We start from the raw sequence: 18,056 nt of genomic DNA, 5'->3' as shown, positions 1-18,056 counted from the left end.
AGCACTGATGGCATTTAGTGGGCAAATGGTGTCACAGAGGCTTAAGAGCCCACAAAGAGGGCAAACATCCTATCATGCCAAGAATTGTTTCACCCTGAATGCCAACACTGCCCTTGAAGAGAAACACTATAAAAGATGCCAGATATGAGAGTTACAAGAAATTCTAGGATGTGCTAGGGATATTCCAGGGAATCACCCTGGCCTTTACTCCCATAATTCAATCCTTAGGGTTACATGAAACTGGGGACAGATGGCATTTTATGCTTATTTCGTTTTTTCGACCTTTATTTTTTTTTTTTGAAGGGTGGGGGGTGTTTCCAGGAAGCTATTCACACGAATCTGAATAAAACGATGGCCTTCATCTTATACTATATTAAATGTACATTTTGTACTATATTAAATGTATATATAGCATTTTTGCATCAGTTCTTCCCCACCTGGACTGCTCATTCCCACGTAGGCTCCCGCTCCCCTCCGTCCCTCTCCCCCGAGGTTTTCAGCGTTTTGCTGCCCACATAGCACAGATCTCTACGGGAAATAAACCTCGTTTTCTTGATCATCTGCCTCCCCATTAGAAAGTAAATTCCACGGGCTGAGCGCGGTGGCTCACGCCTGTAATCCCAGCACTTCGGGAGGCCGAGGTGGGTGGATCACCTGAGGTCAGGAATTCGAGACCTGCCTGGCCAACACGGTGAAACCGCCCCCCCCCCCCACCCCCGTCTCTACTAAAAACACAAAAATTGGCCGGGCGTGATGGCAGGCGCCTGTAATCCCAGCTACTCGGGAGGCTGAGGCAGGAGAATCGCTTTAACCCAGGAGGCGGAGGTTGCAGTGGGCCGAGATCGCGCCACTGCACTCCAGCCTGGGGGACAAGAGCTAGACTTCGTCTCAAAAAAAAAAAAAAAGAAAGTAAATTCCACGAAAGACGGGCCTTGCTCGCCCTGCTCGACGCTGGGTCCCCAAGCCCAGTCCTGCACCTAGTGCTCGAAAGGAGGGGGTTTTCATACTATTTCGGGGGGGGGTGCACAGACCCCAAGAAGCCCAATCAGACGGGGTCCTCAACCCAGAACTCCTCACGCTGGCACCGCCCGCGGAGGCCCGAGGTGGTCTGCGCAGGCGTGCTGCTGGCCCCGCCCGCCGGCGACGTCACGCGGCCGTTAAGCCGCTCAGGCGTCTCGACGCGCGCAATTTAAAACCAGCTCAGGAGACGTCAAGGCAAGATGGGACCTCCCGGCCCAGGTGAGCCGGGCGGTCGGGAGGCGCGGCGGGAAGGGCCCCGAGCGAAGCAGTACTTCGGGCGGGCAGGGCTGGCGGGCTGGCCTGGGCGGGGAGAGAGGATATGCTCAGCCCGGGTCTTGGCCCTGCGGCCGACAGCAGAGGCCGGTGCGGGGGGAGGGGAGGGCCGGCGCGGGGCGGGCGGAACTTGTGCGCTCAGCCAACCAGAAAGCGGCTTCGGCCGGTGTCGGAGCGCGCGCGGGCCCTGCCTCACGCTCCTCAGTTCCCGGGCGGGCGGTGGGGCGGCCTCCTCCCTGGGCTCCTAAAGCGTGCTCGGTGTCTCTCCATTAAAATGGTGATTTTCCTGGAATAGACGTTATTTTCAGGGCTTTGGAAGCGATGTGGTTACCGTTGTATGCTTAGCATGCATGCATTTATTTTTGCATCTGTTCAAAAGTACTGAGCTCTCCCGTTGGGCGAACAAAACTGATAATATCTCTATACTGTTGGAGTTGGGGAGACAGACAGTAAACAAAAGAAATAATTACACATGAGGCTGAGTGCTGTGATTGAGTATAGCAGAGTGGGGGTGGCTCCGCTAGGGGTTCAGGGAGGATCTTTAGGCAGATACTAGGGAACGTATTTCAGACAGAAATAGCAAGTACAAAAATGAGGCAGGGAAGAGCCTGGCCTGGCCTAGGACCTGTCCAGAACATTGTGACCAAGCTTAGTGAGGCCTGACACGTAGGCAGGGTCTGGAGGCCTTGGGTAAGAGATTTGGAAATTGAGTTATATTTTGGACATGGTATGTGTGACTGACCGGAGAGAGACTCAGGTGAAGGGATCTATAATCACTTAGATGAGAATTTGGCTCTCAGGGGAGTTATGTGGACCACTCAGGGAAGTGACCCATGGATTGAGAAATAAATTTGGATACCATTATCATATAGGCCATTAGACCATAAAACCATGGGAACAGGTGAGAACACGAGGAAGGCCCTGCACATCTAGGACCAACATTTAGAAGCTGGATAGAGAAGGATGAGCTGGAAAAACTCAAAAGACAATGGTATAGGAAGAAGCCAAGAGTGTTTCAACAAGGAAGGGACTGTCAGCTGTTTCAAATGCTGCTGGATTCCAAGAGAAAGGCCAGAAAATGACCATAGGGTTTAGGCAACATGGAAGTTGTAGATGATCACGAAAAGATAGTTCTCATGAAGTTGGAATAGGAACCAGACCAGAGTGGGTTGAAAAATGAGTGGGAAATGAGGAAGTATACATAGGAAGTGTCTTTGAGCTCAGTAACCATCGGTTGAATGAATGGATGCATAATATCAAAGGCAAGGAGAGAAACCACGGGAAGAAGATTCGGAGAATTAAAGTATGCCTCTAATTCCAAGTTTAGTTTCTCTCTTAGACAAGGTTTTCCTTCAGTGCTTCCTATTTCTGTTAAGGTATCTTCTCCAAAGGTCCAGCTTCCTTCCTTAGCCTGTAGCCTACTGTGCTTACATCAAAATGCTGTCCTCACAAGTCCTCTTGATTCCATTTCTAAAAATGTCTCTTGCCTCCTCCCTTCCTATTTTTACTTTTTTTTTTTTTTTTTTTTTGAGATGGAGTCTCCCTCTATCACCCAGGCTGGAGTGCAGTGGCGCAATCTCGGCCCACTGCAAGCTCTGCCTCCCAGGTTCACGCTATTCTCCTGCCTCAGCCTCCCAAGTAGCTGGGACTACAGGCTCCTGCCACCACGCCCAGCTAATTTTTTGTATTTTTAGTAGGGACGGGGTTTCACCGTGTTGGGATGGTCTCGATCTCCTGACCTCGTGATCTGCCCGCTTCAGCCTCCCAAAGTGCTGGGATTACAGGCGTGAGCCACCGCGCCCGGCCTATTATTTTTTAGAGACAGGGTCTTGCTGTGTTGCCCAGGCTGGAGTACTTGGCTATTGATAGGTGCTGTCCTTGCTCACTGCAGCCTCGCTGAGCACAAGCAGGCTTAGCCTCCTGAGTAGCTGGAACCACAGATGCCTGGCAAAGTACCCCACTTCTCAATACCACCTATATCTTTCTAATTCACTCCCTCGTTCCCTGACTCCAACAACCTTTTTTTTTTTTTCTCTGAGACAGAGTCTTGCTCTCCCCCAGGCTGGAGTGCAGTGGCTTGATCTTGGCTCACTGCAACCTCTGCCTCCTAGGCTCAAGCAATTCTCCTGCCTCAGCCTACTGAGTAGCTGGGATTACAGACATGCGCCATTACACCTTGCTAATTTTTGTATTTTTAGTAGAGACGGGGTTTTGCCTTGTTGGCCAGGCTGGTCTCGAACTCCTGACCTCAAGTGATGTCCCACCTTGGCCTCCAAAGTGCTAGGATTACAGGCATGAGCCACTGCGCCCAGTCTTGTTTTTACTTCCTATTTTACTGAAAAAAAAAAAAGCAAACAAAAGGGAACATCCCCAAGTCTGCCATTGCACCTGCTCCCTGCCTGCATCTGTGCCTGTGCCTCTGTCTTTTCTCCTGTTGCCGAGGATGGGCTCTCTGTGCTCTCTACAAAGGCAACCCCTTTACCTACTTGAGTACATTGTTCAGCAAATTTTATCTTTTATTTTGGATGGTCACTGTGATAGGCTGAATAACACTTGCCCTAAAGGTGTCCAGAACCTGTGAATATGTTATCTTACATGGTAAGAGGGACTTTGCACATGTGATTAAGTTAAGGCTGTTGAGAAGGGGAGACTATCATGGATCATCTGGGTGGGCCTAGTTTGATCACAGTGGTCCTTATAAAAGGAAGGTCGTTGGGGCAGAGTGAGAGCAGATGTGATGACAGAACAAGAGGTTAGAGTGATGGGGGGACAGTGAGCCAAGGAATGTAGGCAGCTCTGAAGCTGCAAAAGGCAAGGAACAGATCCTCCCGTCAAAGCCTCCAGAATGAGTGTAACCCTCTACAACTGCAAGAGAACACATATACATGTGTGGTTTTGTTTTTGTTTTTGTTTTTGTTTTTTGAGACGGAGTCCCACTCTGTCACCCAGGCTGGAGTGCAGTGGCGCGATCTCGACTCACAGCAAGCTCTACCTCTTGGGTTCATTCCATTCTTCTGCCTCAGCCTCCCGAGTAGCTGGGACTACAGGCACCCGCCACTGCGCCTGGCTCATTTTTTGTATTTTTAGTAGAGACAGGGTTTCCCTGTGTTGGCCAGGATGGTCTCGATCTCCTGACCTCATGATCTGCTCGCCTCGGCTTCCCAAAGTGCTGGGATTACAGGCGTGAGCCACCACACCCAGCCACATGTGTGTTTAAACCGCTAGGTTTGTGGTCATTTGTGACAGCAGCCATAGAAAACTAATACAATCTCTTTGCTTCATTCTTTCTACCATGCTGAGGTTTTTTTTGTTTGTTTTTTTGTCTTAAAAATTCCTCACTTCCCTTTCAACTCTCACCCTCTCATTTCTCTTCACCCTTTTACAGTAGAAGTCCTTGGGCTGGGCGTGGTGGCTCACGCCTGTAATCCCAGCACTCTGGGAAGCCAAGACAGGCAGATCACGAGGTCAGGAGTTCGAGACCAGCCTGGCTAACACTGTGAATCCCTGTCTCTACTAAAAATACAAAAAATTAGCTGGGTGTGGTGGCGGGTGCCTGTAGTCCCAGCTACTGAACCCGGGAGGCGGAGTTGCAATGAGCTGAGATCCCGCAACTGCACTCCAGCCTGGGTGACAAAGCAAGACTGTGTCTCAAAAAAAAAAAAAAAAAAAGTCCATGAACACCTTGTCATCGTTTGCTGTCTCCAGTTTCTCTTCTCCCATCTTCTCTTGAACCATTCCAGTTCAGCTTTCTCCCTTACTACTGTAGGAAAACTGTTTTTGTCAAGATCACTAGTAACCCTAGGTTCTAAATCCAATGATCAGTTCTCAGTCCTCATCTACATAGTTTATCACATCCTCCTCCCCTAAAAATACTTTCTTCACTTGGCTTTTAGAATGCCACATTCTGCTGATTTTCTCCCCACCTCACTAGTTGCACATTTCCCAGCTCTTTTGCTGGTTTCTCCTTTATTTTTACTTATTTATTTTTTTGTGTGACAGAGTCTCATTCTGTTGCCCAGGCTAGAGTGTAGTGGCGTGATCTTGGCTCACTACAGCCTCTGCCTCCCAGGTTCAAGCGATTTTCCTGCCTCAGCCTCCCGAGTAGCTGAGATTATAGGCACCCACCACCACGCTCAGCTAATTTTTGTATTTTTAGTAGAGACAGGGTTTCACCATGTTGGCCGGGCTGGTCTCGAACTTCTGACCTCATGTGATCCGCCTGCCTCAGCCTCCCAAAGTGCTTTCCTGCTCTTTAAACCTTTAAAGTGTTCCTCTACTCAGTTATTTAGTGATCTCATCTAGTATTATGGCTCTGAATACCCTTTACATGCTGATGACTTCCCAGTGTGTGTATCTCATCTGGAACTTTCCCTAAATTCTGGGATTAGATACCCACCTGTCTAACCCAGTTAGATGACTAATACTAATAAGCATCTTTCTTTTTTTTTTGAGACGGAGTTTCACTCTTGTTGCCTGGGTTGGAGTGCAATGGCACAATCTTGGCTGAGTGCAACGTCCGTCTCCCGGGTTCAAGCGATTATCTCGTTTCAGCCTCCTGAGTAGCTGAGATTACAGGCACCCACCACCACGCTCAGCTAATTTTTGTATTTTTAGTAGAGACAGGGTTTCACCATGTTGGCCGGGCTGGTCTCGAACTCCTGACCTCAGATGATCCACCCACCTCGGCCTCCCAAAGTGCTGGGATTACAGGCATGAGCCACTGTGCCTGGTAGCCCAGGCTGTTTCTTAACTCCTGGCCTCAAGGGATCCTCCCACCTCCGCCACCCAAAGGGCTAGGATTACAGGGATGAGCTACCATGTCCAGCCTTTTTTTTTTTTTTTTTTTTTGGTTGTTATCTTTTAAGTTAAGAGACTAAGCTAGTTTTCTTGAAAACTGTCCTGCATTCTAGATTTGTCTGTTTCCTTATGATATCATTTAACTTGTTCCTCGACCCCTTGTATTTCTTATAAACCAGAAGTTAAAGCTCTAAAGTTCTTTGGTTAAATTTAGATTAAACATGTTTGGTGGAAATATTTCCTGGGTGATGCTATGAATTTCACATTGTGTCACATGAAGAGATGAGTAACTTTCAGATTGATTTTTAGTGAGGCTACATTTGACTGGTTAATGTGGTGACTGGTAGAGTTTTTATTGTAAAAGACATTTTTCCCTTTGTAGTTAGCAAATAATCTGGATGATTCTTTGGAACATTCTATTTGTTTTACATGTTTATGTTGTTTTTTCTGTCTGCTTGCCAAGATATGGAGGAGCTGGGATTAGAGCCCAGCCTGTCTGACTCTATAGCCCATACCTCACCCTTGTCTCAGCGTCTGTCTCTCTCTTGTCTTACCTGGCATGATGGGTTATGTATGTCTGTTGTCCAGTTTGTGAGCTTATCAGAGGCAGCAACATTATATCATCCATCTTTATATCCGTGCAGTACTTAAGTTCACAATAGCTGCAGAGTGGATATTTGTCCCAGATTAGCAAAGAAGCATCAGAAACCTATGGCCTCCCCCCTGCACCTCCAAGAAACCCAAACTCTAGAGGTTCTAGCCATTAAGTATTAGAGTTGGAGAAGATCTCAGTGGACAGTGTGTGGTGAACCTCCACCTCTGTGACAGGCTCAAGTCTTCTTTGGATATAGGAAATGTTCTCTTGAAGGTTTCTTGAGCAAGAATTTTGTTCCAGCACTGCCAGCCACAATGAATAACTCTTCTTCAGAGACCCGAGGACACCCCCACAGTGCCTCCTCTCCTTCAGAGCGGGTGTTCCCAATGCCCCTGCCCAGGAAGGCGCCTCTCAATATTCCTGGCACCCCAGTCCTCGAAGACTTTCCTCAGAATGACGATGAGAAGGAGCGGCTGCAGCGGAGGCGCTCGAGGGTCTTTGATCTGCAGTTCAGCACCGACTCACCTCGCTTATTGGCCTCCCCCTCCAGCAGGTGAGGGGCTCCTGGGCTGGTTCTCCTTGAGGCGGCCGCCTTGATGTGGGCTGCGTAGGTTCAGGCATCTCCACTAAACTTCATGGGTCTAGGTTTTGAAAATTTAAACTATCATGGATTCTTGCCAGAGTTGTTTGTTTTTGTTTTCCATTTAGGAGTATTGACATTTCAGCTACTATCCCCAAGTTTACAAACACGCAGATTACGGAACATTACTCCACGTGTATCAAACTGTCCACTGAAAATGTGAGTATCTGCTGGTTTATTATTGAAGATGTGATCCCTTGATCACAGGGGAAATCCAGCTATCTTGTTTCTGTAGAGAATGCACAATTAATGATGATAATTCTCCAGTGAGTCATCTTAGTGCTGGTGGTTTCCACCGGTAATGCTGGTGGTTTTACTGTTTCCTCTGGACCTGTGGTGCACCTCCTGAGAGGCTGCCAGCTATCTGCCTGCCGTGTATCTAGAAAGGCAGCATGGCGCATGAGTTAATAGTAGAGTTCTGGAGCTAGCCTGAGTTGGAGGCTACATGTTTCTAAGCTGTGTGTGAGCCACCCAACCGTTTTGCTTCCGTGTCCTTCTCTGGAGAATGGGGGTACTGCCTGCCTCATGAAGTTGTTTGAGTCCCTTTGTGTGCAGTGCTTAGAGTAGGGCCTGCACACTGAGCATTCAGGAATTTTGTGCCGTCATTCCCTAGCCTTGAACATGAGGACATGCCTGTGAGGATTTGGCTCTTGACAAGTGTTTTTGGGAAGAGAGATCAGTGACAATACGTGGGTATTCCTATGTAAAGACTTAGCTTCCTCTGTTAAAAGAGGCATTATTTACATGAGTCTAGGCTATAAATAACAATCCTTTCTGCAATTTTCTGTTTTCAGAAAATCACTACCAAGAATGCTTTTGGTTTGCACTTGATTGATTTTATGTCAGAGATTCTTAAACAGAAAGACACCGAACCAACCAACTTTAAAGTAAGAAGGATGTCCACTTTCTCTTGCATCTGAATTAAATGATGATGATTTCTACTACTTGGCATAACACAGTTGAATTCTGCAAATACATGAGAGACTTCTCATTTAGATGTTATGTTAGTTAATTTACTTTCTTTTCCTAAACTGATGAAATACAGAGAGAATATATATTCTGTTTATTCCCTATCAGTCATAGAGGGATCTTTGTCATTGCTTCCTTGGGGCAAGTAAATATTTTGTGAAGCTTGCTGTGTTTTACCTGTTCAGAAGTTCTTTTTTGTGCATCTTTGTGAGTGTAGCTCTGATCGTTTGACTAGGTGGCTGCGGGTACTCTGGATGCCAGCACGAAGATCTATGCCGTGCGCGTGGATGCTGTCCATGCCGATGTATACAGAGTCCTTGGGGGGCTGGGCAAAGATGCACCGTCTTTGGAAGAAGTGGAAGGCCATGTTGCTGGTAGGTGGGTAGGGATCTGGATTTAAGTGGCTCTTTTTAGGGCATACCAGGTAGTTACTTGAGTAATATACTAGAAGAAGGTCACAAGAAATCAGTGATCTCATTTTATTGAAGACAGGGCATTTTTAGAACCATATATGGTCTTACATGAGAAGATACTCAAACACTAAAGTTACATTTCTTTGAAAAAGAGAAGGGCCTTATAAAAGCATTTATATTTTATTTAGGCCAGGTTGTGTAAACATCACCAACTAAGGAACTTCTGATCTGGGAGTCTTTGGAAATGGACTTGCATGAGAAACCAAATCTAAGAGTTTGGTTTCTCCATAAGTTGCAGATTAAATATGCCTGATGTTTTGAGAGAACTGCATGTTTTTTTTGTTTGGTTGGGGTTGGAGTTGTTTTTGTTTTTGTTTTTGTTTTTTTTTTTTGAGACGAGGCTCACTTTGTCACCCAGGCTGGTGTGCAGTGGTGCGATCTTGGCTCACGGCAGCCTCTGGCTCCCAAGTTCAAGTGATCCTCCTGCCTCACCACCCCAAGTAGCTGGGACTACAGGTGTGCATCTCCATGTCTGGCTAATTTTTGTACTGTTTTGTAGAGACGGGGTTTTGTCATGTTGGCCAGGCTGGTCTTGAACTCCTGAGCTCTAGCGATCCATCTGCCTCAGCCTCCCAAAGTACTAGGATTACAGGCATGAGCCACCACACCCGGCCTCACATGTTTAAATTACGACAGGTTTTGAAGCACTTGAGTTAGTAAGTTCACATGCTTCAAAGGAGCCCTTACAGTACGCAATTGTATTTCTCCTTTTAGATGGAAGTGCTACTGAAATGGGAACAACCAAAAAGGCTCCAAAGCCAAAGAAGAAGCACTTACACAGAACCATTGAGCAGAACGTAAACAACCTCAATGTCTCCGAAGCAGATCGGAAGTGTGAGGTGAGGAACTGTGTGCGCAGTGTGGTTTCTGACTAATTCAGAACCTTAGGGGCTGAGACTTGGCAGGGCTAAGGCTGCCTTGCTGGTATGTGCCTGTTTAAGCCTAAGGGAGTAAAACATTCAACTGATATCTCTGCATTATCATCTTTTAGCTTGACAGTAAAGACTAAAAGTAAGTCTCTCAGTGTTTCAGAATGATTGAGAAGGAAGAGACTTCAAATTGCTGAGAAATCTAATTGATAAAAAATTAATTTTATTTCCTAGTATATGTAGCAGTGGTTACGTTAGCTAACATTTAATGTACACATAGTGAGCACCATGTGCTTCCTTAAACCTGTAACCTGTGTTAACTCATTTAATCCTCACAACATTCTTGTATCATTTTAGGAAGAGGTAACTGAGGCACAATGACTTGCCCAAAATGACACATCTAGTAAGTGAGCTAGAAGTTGAAGCTAAGTGGTCTAACTCCAGAATCCTAGCTTTAAATCATCTATCTAGCAAATCCTAAAGAATCTGCTTAAACAAATGGTACTGGAGGCCTCATCTATAATTAGCACAGTTAATTTAAAGCAAACAGGTATTACTACAATTTTATTTTTTAATTCTGCCATTAAAAACATTGTTTCAGTGAACATTGTAATGCATATTATCTTTGCACTCGTATAGGAGAATATCTGTAAGAAAATTCTGAGACATGGATTTTAAGTTGCCCTCAAAAAAAAGGTACTAATTTACTCTCCCACTAGCAGTAGACTAGATTACTTCTCTCTCTTACCTCCGCAACATTCATAAATGGTAATTAAGGTCACAAAATTGGAATTGGTCACCAAGGAAATGAATGTATGTGAGAAGAAGACTGGGAGTTCCTTTTCCCCAATCTTAGGAGTTCAGAGAGCTGAAGAAACATCCAGTGGGTAGGAGGAAAACCAGAAGAGCGTGGTATCCAAATGAGAAAATATTTCAGGGAGTGGGGAATGATCAACCATGCCAAATGTGGCAACCTGAGGCCACTAATGAGCTTGGAGTGGGGGCCCCTCTGGAACTCAAGCTCAGACCTCCAGGGAAGGACTTGGCTGGTGCTAGTGTCCCTGAGTTTGAGGGAGGGGATTGTGTGCCCAGCACCCAGACCCTGGAGCGGGGGCATGCTGGCTGGTGCTGGTGTCTCAATAAGGCTGGTTCTGTGAGTGTGAAAATCTGCCAGTGGGGTTCAGCTGCTGCTACAGGTGGGCTCTGCTGCAGCCGGGGTGGGACACTGCTGGGTGACGTTCTCCTAACATGCAGCCTGCAGAAAAGACCAAGTGCCTTCTCTCCCTTGGAGCCTGTAGTCTCCCTCTAGTGCCCCTTCTTGGTAGAGCCTAGCAGGGAGCTGCTGGCAAAGCTGAATGTCCCAGATCCCGCATCACAGCCGAGGAGAGAGGGTAGGCTTAGAGCTGAGAGGCAGTAGCTTAGTAACTGGCACATGGTGAAGTGTCATGAGGATTACTGACAAAAGACTCTGGAATGGGGAGAGAGAGAGATATGTATAGAGAAGGTGAAAACAAATATGCAGAATGCTACCCATTAGGGAATCTAAGTAGAAGCTTTACAGAGATTCATATTACTGTTTCAACATTCTTGTGGATCTGAAATTTTTTTATGATAAATGGGAGGAAAGGACTCAAAACACTTGAATATAGGTAGTTGTTTTGAAGAGTTTTGGTATAATTTGGAGCAGAGTACTGGGATAGCAAATGGAGGGAAAAGTAAAGCCAAGAGTTTTGATTTTGTTTTTGAATGGGAGAAATGACAGCATATTTTGTTGATGACAGCAGTCTAGTGGAGAAGGGATTATTGATGATGCAGCAGAAAGGAGAATTGCCAGGGTGATGTCCTTGCACAGGTGAGAGGGAAGGGAATGGACAGCACAGGTTGGGCTCGGCTGACAGGGGTGGTGTTTGGGTGCACTCCTGGGGGAGCCTTCTGGATACTGTCTTAAAACAGGAAGCCAGGTCATCAGCTTACAGTGAGGATAGGGGAGGAAGGCACTGGGGGCGTGAGGAGGGGAAAGGGTAGGAAAGAGTCCTCTAGGAGGTGGGCGAGTACATGAACTTGGGAGATATGGTGTGACTGTCAGACAACTTAGGGTCTACTTGAGGGTGGTGGCAGATGGATATAAAGTGAGGTCAGCCAGCATGATTTTGTGTCTTTCTCCAGCCGTGAATAGCTGTGTGGGTACAATCATGGAGTAGGCAGAAAGTTGGGTTTAATATGGGATCCTGTTGAGCTGAGTGAATGGACACAGCTGGAAAGGGACACTGGAGGTGAGTGCATGTGTAAAGGTGTGGTTGCATTCACTGCTCAGGGAATTTTACCTTGGAAGAGAGGGGAATGAGGGGCAGTGGAAAGTAATATAATCAGTAGATTGTAGGCCTGGTGGGGTCAAAGACTTCTTGGTGTTGGGGACAAGAAGGGGTGAGCTGGAAATGTAGGAGGTGGTTGCCAGAGAGGGGCTCTTAGAATTGAGCATATGGAGAGGTTGCAGTCATGGTTAATGACTTGACTCAGAGCAGGCAAGGGAGCAAATGGCAGAGGCGGGGTAGGGGTCTTACTAGGCTGTCTTGGTGTCTTACTTGGCTGTCTTGGAGTCCTGGGTTTCTTAGGATGAAGGAGACCATTGAAGGAGAGGATATCAACCAAGAGGCAGTGTCCTGGATGGATCAACATATGGATATTGAAATCAATAAGAGCTACACCAGGAATAAATTTGGAGACTAGTAACGAGCCATAAACTAATACTAAGATCTTCCGAGAAGAAGGGCAGGTTGTGACCTGGGGATTGGAAGATGACTGCAACACAGATGGGCAGACAGTGGCAAAGGCTGATATTGTACTGAGAGCTAGGGCATTAGAAATTGGGAGGGAGGATAGTTGGATGCTGCAGTCACCTGGCCCACCTGTAGGCCACTGGTTTGAGGGCTGTGAAGAGAAAGCAGCCACTGCAGAGGCCCGCAGGGGAAGCATATCCTCAGGCTGGTACCATGTCTCAATTGGAGCAGTGCCTCTCAGCCTGTTTTTTATCACTTTTGCCTCTTCAGACCCATTTACACATTTTGTGCCTACTCCTTCCCCTTGAAATGAAATACTAAGGAATAAGATTTTGTCAGATAGGGTGGAGGTTTGGATAGGCAAACATTATTGTAATATCTAAGATTTTTTCCACCTTGCCTCTAGGAAACAGTTTTCACCCATTGAGAGTGAAATGAGAACTCCATTGAGAATATATAAACAAGTAGGTGGAGATAATCCTCAGGAACTAAGTGGGCGATAGAGAGAATTTTGCTGATGACTGAGTCTGGAGGGCCCTGAGGAAATACCAGTTTTTGAGGAGGGGTGGGAGATGGGGGCTGTGGTGGGGTGGGAGGTGGCATCAGAGTTCTATAGATCTTAAGAGTCCAAGAAATGTAGAATTGTGGGTATCTTGGGTCTTTTTGTATAATTAATAAATAAGCCAGATAAAGGGCACCAGTGAGATGAATGCCAGTGTTCTTATAGCAGATGGTAGTGGTAAGACTGAGTATGCAAGGGGCTAGGGAGGTGGGGCCTTGCCATGCCCACTCTGAGTGGTGAGGTGAGCGGGGCATTGCTGTGCACGGGCAGGGAGGGGCCAGAGGAAGGAGAGTCATTGAGAATGAGGCCTAAGGGAGGGGAGAGGCGAGAGTGGCTGGCTCTTGTGGGGAGAGGGAGTTGTATTTTTTCCTTAGGTGTGTGTCAGCATTAATTGTGGGTGATGTGTGTAGCATATCACCATGTTTAAAGACCTTGACATAGGCCGGGTGCGGTGCTTAGCTGTGTGACCTGGGAAGAGGTGTGAATCTCACTGTCATATACTATAAAAAATGGGGAACGCTGGCCCCACTCACATCTCGGTTTTATATTAGTGAATCCACTTATGTCAAAGTCTCTCTTTTTTTTTTTTTTTTTTTTTGAGACAGAGTCTTGCTCCGTCACCCATGCTGGAGTGCAGTGGCGCTATCTCGGCTCACTGCAAGCTTCACCTCCCGGGTTCACGCCATTCTCCTGCCTCAGCCTCCCGAGTAGCTGGGACTACAGGCACCCGCCACCATGCCCAGCTAATTTGTTGTATTTTTAGTAGAGATGGGGTTTCACCGTGTTAGCCAGGATGGTCTTGATCTCCTGACCTTGTGATCCGCCGCCCGCCTCGGCCTCCGAAAGTGCTGGGATTACAGGTGTGAGTCACCGCACTCGGCCTATGTCAAGGTCTTTAAACATGGTGATATGCTACACACATCTGAAGAGGTATTATTTATTAGTCGTAGGGATCCAGAAAGCCCTTTCTACCTTCCCTTCCCTCCCCCAGTTCTCCTTGTTTTTTCCCCTTCCCAAATAATCTGGAATTTATCTTACTGTCATTCTTTTTTTTTTTTGAGACGGGGTCTGGCTCTGTGGCCCAGGCTGGAGTACAGTGGCACGATCTTGGCTCACTGCAACCTCTGCCTCCCTGGTTCAAATGATTCTCGTGCCCCAGCCTCCCATGTAGCTGGGACGCACTACCACGCCCAGCTAATTTTTTTTGTATTTTTAGTAAAGATGGAGTTTCACCATGGTGACCAAGCTAGTCTCGAACTCCTGATCTCAAGTGATCTGCCTACCTGGGGCTCCCAAAGTGCTGGGATTACAGACATGAGCCACCGCTCCTGGCCCTTACTGTCATTCTTGCTTTTGATTCTATAGTGAAATGTTCAAATCAATCAGGGATTACTAAGTACGGGATGTTTGGAAATTCTGTTTTGTAGTCATCTTCTTTCTTACCAGGTAATCTCAATTCTGGGAGCCTGAGGAAAACGGACTATTTCCCAGGCCTGCATTAGCTTTTCCCATGATTATAAAGAGAAAAGGAGAAAGCAGCAAGTAGGGCTGAATACTGTCATGAAGAAATGCCGAATACTCCAATCCTGGAAAGCTTTTTTTGCTCTGTAAGTTGCTGTAAACTTGTAATCATCAAGAGTATGGAAGATAAACAAGAATGCTTGTGATTTTTGTACATTGATTTTGTATCCTGAGACTTTGCTGAAGTTGCTAATCAGCTTAAGGAGATTTTGGGCTGAGACAGTGGGGTTTTCTAGATATACAATCATGTCATCTGCAAACAGGGACAATTTGACTTCCTCTTTTCCTAATTGAATACCCTTTATTTCCTTCTCCTGCCTGATTGCCCTGGCCAGAACTTCCAACACTATATTGAATAGGAGTGGTGAGAGAGGGCATCCCTGTCTTGTGCCAGTTTTCAAAGGGAATGCTTCCAGTTTTTGCCCATTCAGTATGATATTGGCTGTGGGCTTGTCATAGATAGCTCTTATTATTTTGAGATACGTCCCATCAATACCTAATTTATTGAGAGTTTTTAGCATGAAGCGTTGTTGAATTTTGTCAAAGGCCTTTTCTGCATCTATTGAGATAATCATGTGGTTTTTGTCTTTGGTTCTGTTTATATGCTGGATTAGATTTATTGATTTGCGTACGTTGAACCAGCCTTGCATCCCAGGGATGAAGCCCACTTGATCATGGTGTATAAGCTTTTTGATGTGCTGCTGGATTCGGTTTGCCAGTATTTTATTGAGGATTTTTGCATCAATGTTCATCAAGGATATTGGTCTGAAATTCTCTTTTTTGGTTATGTCTCTGCCAGGCTTTGGTATCAGGACGATGCTGGCCTCATAAAATGTGTTAGGGAGGATTCCCTCTTTTTCTATCGATTGGAATAGTTTCAGAAGGAATGGTACCAGTTCCTCCTTGTACCTCTGGTAGAATTCGGCTGTGAATCCATCAGGTCCTGGACTCTTTTTGGTTGGTAAGCTATTGATTATTGCCACAATTTCAGAGCCTGTTATTGGTCCATTCAGAGATTCAACTTCTTCCTGGTTTAGTCTTGGGAGGGTGTATTTGTCGAGGAATTTATCCATTTCTTCTAGATTTTCTAGTTTATTTGCATAGAGGTGTTTGTAGTATTCTCTGATGGTAGATTGTATTTCTGTGGGACCGGTGGTTATACCCCCTTTTTCATTTTTTATTGCATCTATTTGATTCTTCTCTCTTTTCCTCTTTATTAGTCTTGCTAGTGGTCTATCAATTTTGTTGATCTTTTCAAAAAACCAGCTCCTGGATTCATTAATTTTTTGAAGGGTTTTTTGTGTCTCTATTTCCTTCAGTTCTGCTCTGATTTTAGTTATTTTTAGCCTTCTGCTAGCTTTTGAATGTGTTTGCTCTTGCTTTTCTAGTTCTTTTAATTGTGATGTTAGGGTGTCAATTTTGGATCTTTCCTGCTTTCTCTTGTGGGCATTTGGTGCTATAAATTTCCCTCTACACACAGCTTTGAATGTGTCCCAGAGATTCTGGTATGTTGTCTTTGTTCTCATTGGTTTCAAAGAACATCTTTATTTCTGCCTTCATTTCATTATGTACCCAATAGTCATTCAGGAGCAGGTTGTTCAGTTTCCATGTAGTTGAGCAGTTTTGAGTGAGTTTCTTAATCCTGAGTTCTAGTTTGATTGCACTGTGGTCTGAGAGACAGTTTGTTAAAATTTCTGTTCTTTTACATTTGTTGAGGAGTGCTTTATTTCCAACTATGTGGTCAATTTTGGAATAAGTGCGATGTGGTGCTGAGAAGAATGTATATTCTGTTGATTTGGGGTGTAGAGTTCTGTAGATGTCTATTAGGTCCACTTTGTGCAGAGCTGAGTTCAATTCCTGGATATCCTTGTTAACTTTCTGTCTCGTTGATCTGTCTAATGCTGACAGTGGGGTGTTAAAATCTCCCATTATTATTGTGTGGGAGTTTAAGTCCCTTTGTAGGTCACTGAGGACTTGCTTTATGAATCTGGGTGCTCTTGTGTTGGGTGCATATATATTTAGGATAGTTAGCTCTTCTTGTTGAATTGATCCCTTTACCATTATGTAATGGCCTTCTTTGTCTCTTTTGATCTTTGTTGGTTTAAAGTCTATTTTATCAGAGACTAGGATTGCAACCCCTGCCTTTTTTTGTTTTCCATTTGCTTGATAGATCTTCCTCCATCCCTTTTTTTTTTTTTTTAAGATGGAGTCTTTCTCTGTCCCCCAGGCTGGAGTGCGGTGGCGCGATCTCGGCTCACCGCAACCTCCACCTCCTGGGTTCACGCCATTCTCCTGCCTCAGCCTCCCAAGTAGCTGGGACCACAGGCACCCACCAACACGCCTGGCTAATTTTTTTGTATTTTTTAGTAGAGACGGGGTTTCACCGTGTTAGCCAGGATGGTCTCGATCTCCTGACCTCGTGATCCACCCGCCTCGGCCTCCCAAAGTGCTGGGATTACAGGCTTGAGCCACCGTGCCCGGCCTCCTCCATCCCTTTATTTTGAGTCTATGTGTGTCTCTGCACGTGAGATGGGTTTCCTGAATACAGCACACTGATGGGTCTTGACTCCTTATCCAGTTTGCCAGTCTGTGTCTTTTAATTGGAGCATTTAGCCCATTTACATTTAAAGTTAATATTGTTATGTGTGAATTTGATCCTGTCATTATGATATTAGTTGGTTATTTTGCTCATTAGTTGATGCAGTTTCTTCCTAGCCTCAATGGTCTTTACAATTTGGCATGTTTTTGCAGGGGCTGGTACCGGTTGTTCCTTTCCATGTTTAGTGCTTCCTTCAGGAGCTCTTTTAGGGCAGGCCTGGTGGTGACAGAATCACTCAGCATTTGCTTGTCTGTAAAGTATTTTATTTCTCCTTCACTTATGAAGCTTAGTTTGGCTGGATATGAAATTCTGGGTTGAAAATTCTTTTCTTTGAGAATGTTGAATATCGGCCCCCACTCTCTTCTGGCTTGTAGAGTTTCTGCTGAGAGATCAGCTGTTAGTCTGATGGGCTTCCCTTTGTGGGTAACCCGACCTTTCTCTCTGGCTGCCCTTAACATTTTTTCCTTCATTTCAACTTTGGTGAATCTGACAATTATGTGCCTTGGAGTTGCTCTTCTCGAGGAGTATCTTTGTGGTGTTCTCTGTATTTCCTGAATCTGAATGCTGGCCTGCCTTGCTAGATTGGGGAAGTTCTCCTGGATAATATCTTGCAGAGTGTTTTCCAACTTGGTTCCATTCACTGTCTCAGCCCAAAATCTCCTTAAGCTGATTAGCAACTTCAGCAAAGTCTCAGGATACAAAATCAATGTACAAAAATCACAAGCATTCTTGTACACCAATCACAGACAGAGAGCCAAATCATGAGTGAACTCCCATTCACAATTGCTTCAAAGAGAATAAAATACCTAGGAATCCAACTTACAAGGCATGTGAAGGACCTCTTCAAGGAGAACTACAAACCACTGCTCAATGAAATCAAAGAGGATACAAACAAATGGAAGAACATTCCATGCTCATGGGTTGGAAGAATCAATATCGTGAAAATGGCCATACTGCCCAA

The 18,056-nt window shown here is 45.6% G+C and overlaps 1 protein-coding gene across 2 annotated transcripts in view; it reads left to right on the top strand.

Moving 5' to 3' along the window:
• Positions 1 to 1,131: 1,131 nt before the first annotated feature.
• Positions 1,132 to 18,056, top strand: part of NCAPH (non-SMC condensin I complex subunit H) — a 44,204-nt gene continuing 27,279 nt past the window's right edge. The window contains exons 1-6 of one of the 2 annotated variants that reach the window (XM_032177271.2): positions 1,132 to 1,239; positions 6,986 to 7,238; positions 7,394 to 7,484; positions 8,120 to 8,212; positions 8,530 to 8,668; positions 9,482 to 9,606. In XM_032177271.2, coding sequence (XP_032033162.1) covers positions 1,221 to 1,239; positions 6,986 to 7,238; positions 7,394 to 7,484; positions 8,120 to 8,212; positions 8,530 to 8,668; positions 9,482 to 9,606 — 720 coding nt within the window. In that variant the 5' untranslated portion in view covers positions 1,132 to 1,220. The remainder of the gene's footprint in view (positions 1,240 to 6,985; positions 7,239 to 7,393; positions 7,485 to 8,119; positions 8,213 to 8,529; positions 8,669 to 9,481; positions 9,607 to 18,056) is intronic. The other variant, XM_032177272.2, reaches the window with a different exon arrangement.

Source organism: Hylobates moloch, unplaced genomic scaffold (assembly GCF_009828535.3).
Source record: "Hylobates moloch isolate HMO894 unplaced genomic scaffold, HMol_V3 SCAFFOLD_15, whole genome shotgun sequence".
Classification (NCBI taxonomy): Eukaryota; Metazoa; Chordata; class Mammalia; order Primates; family Hylobatidae; genus Hylobates; species Hylobates moloch.
Note: the sequence above shows the minus strand (reverse complement) of the source record. Positions and strands in the feature narration are given on the sequence as shown.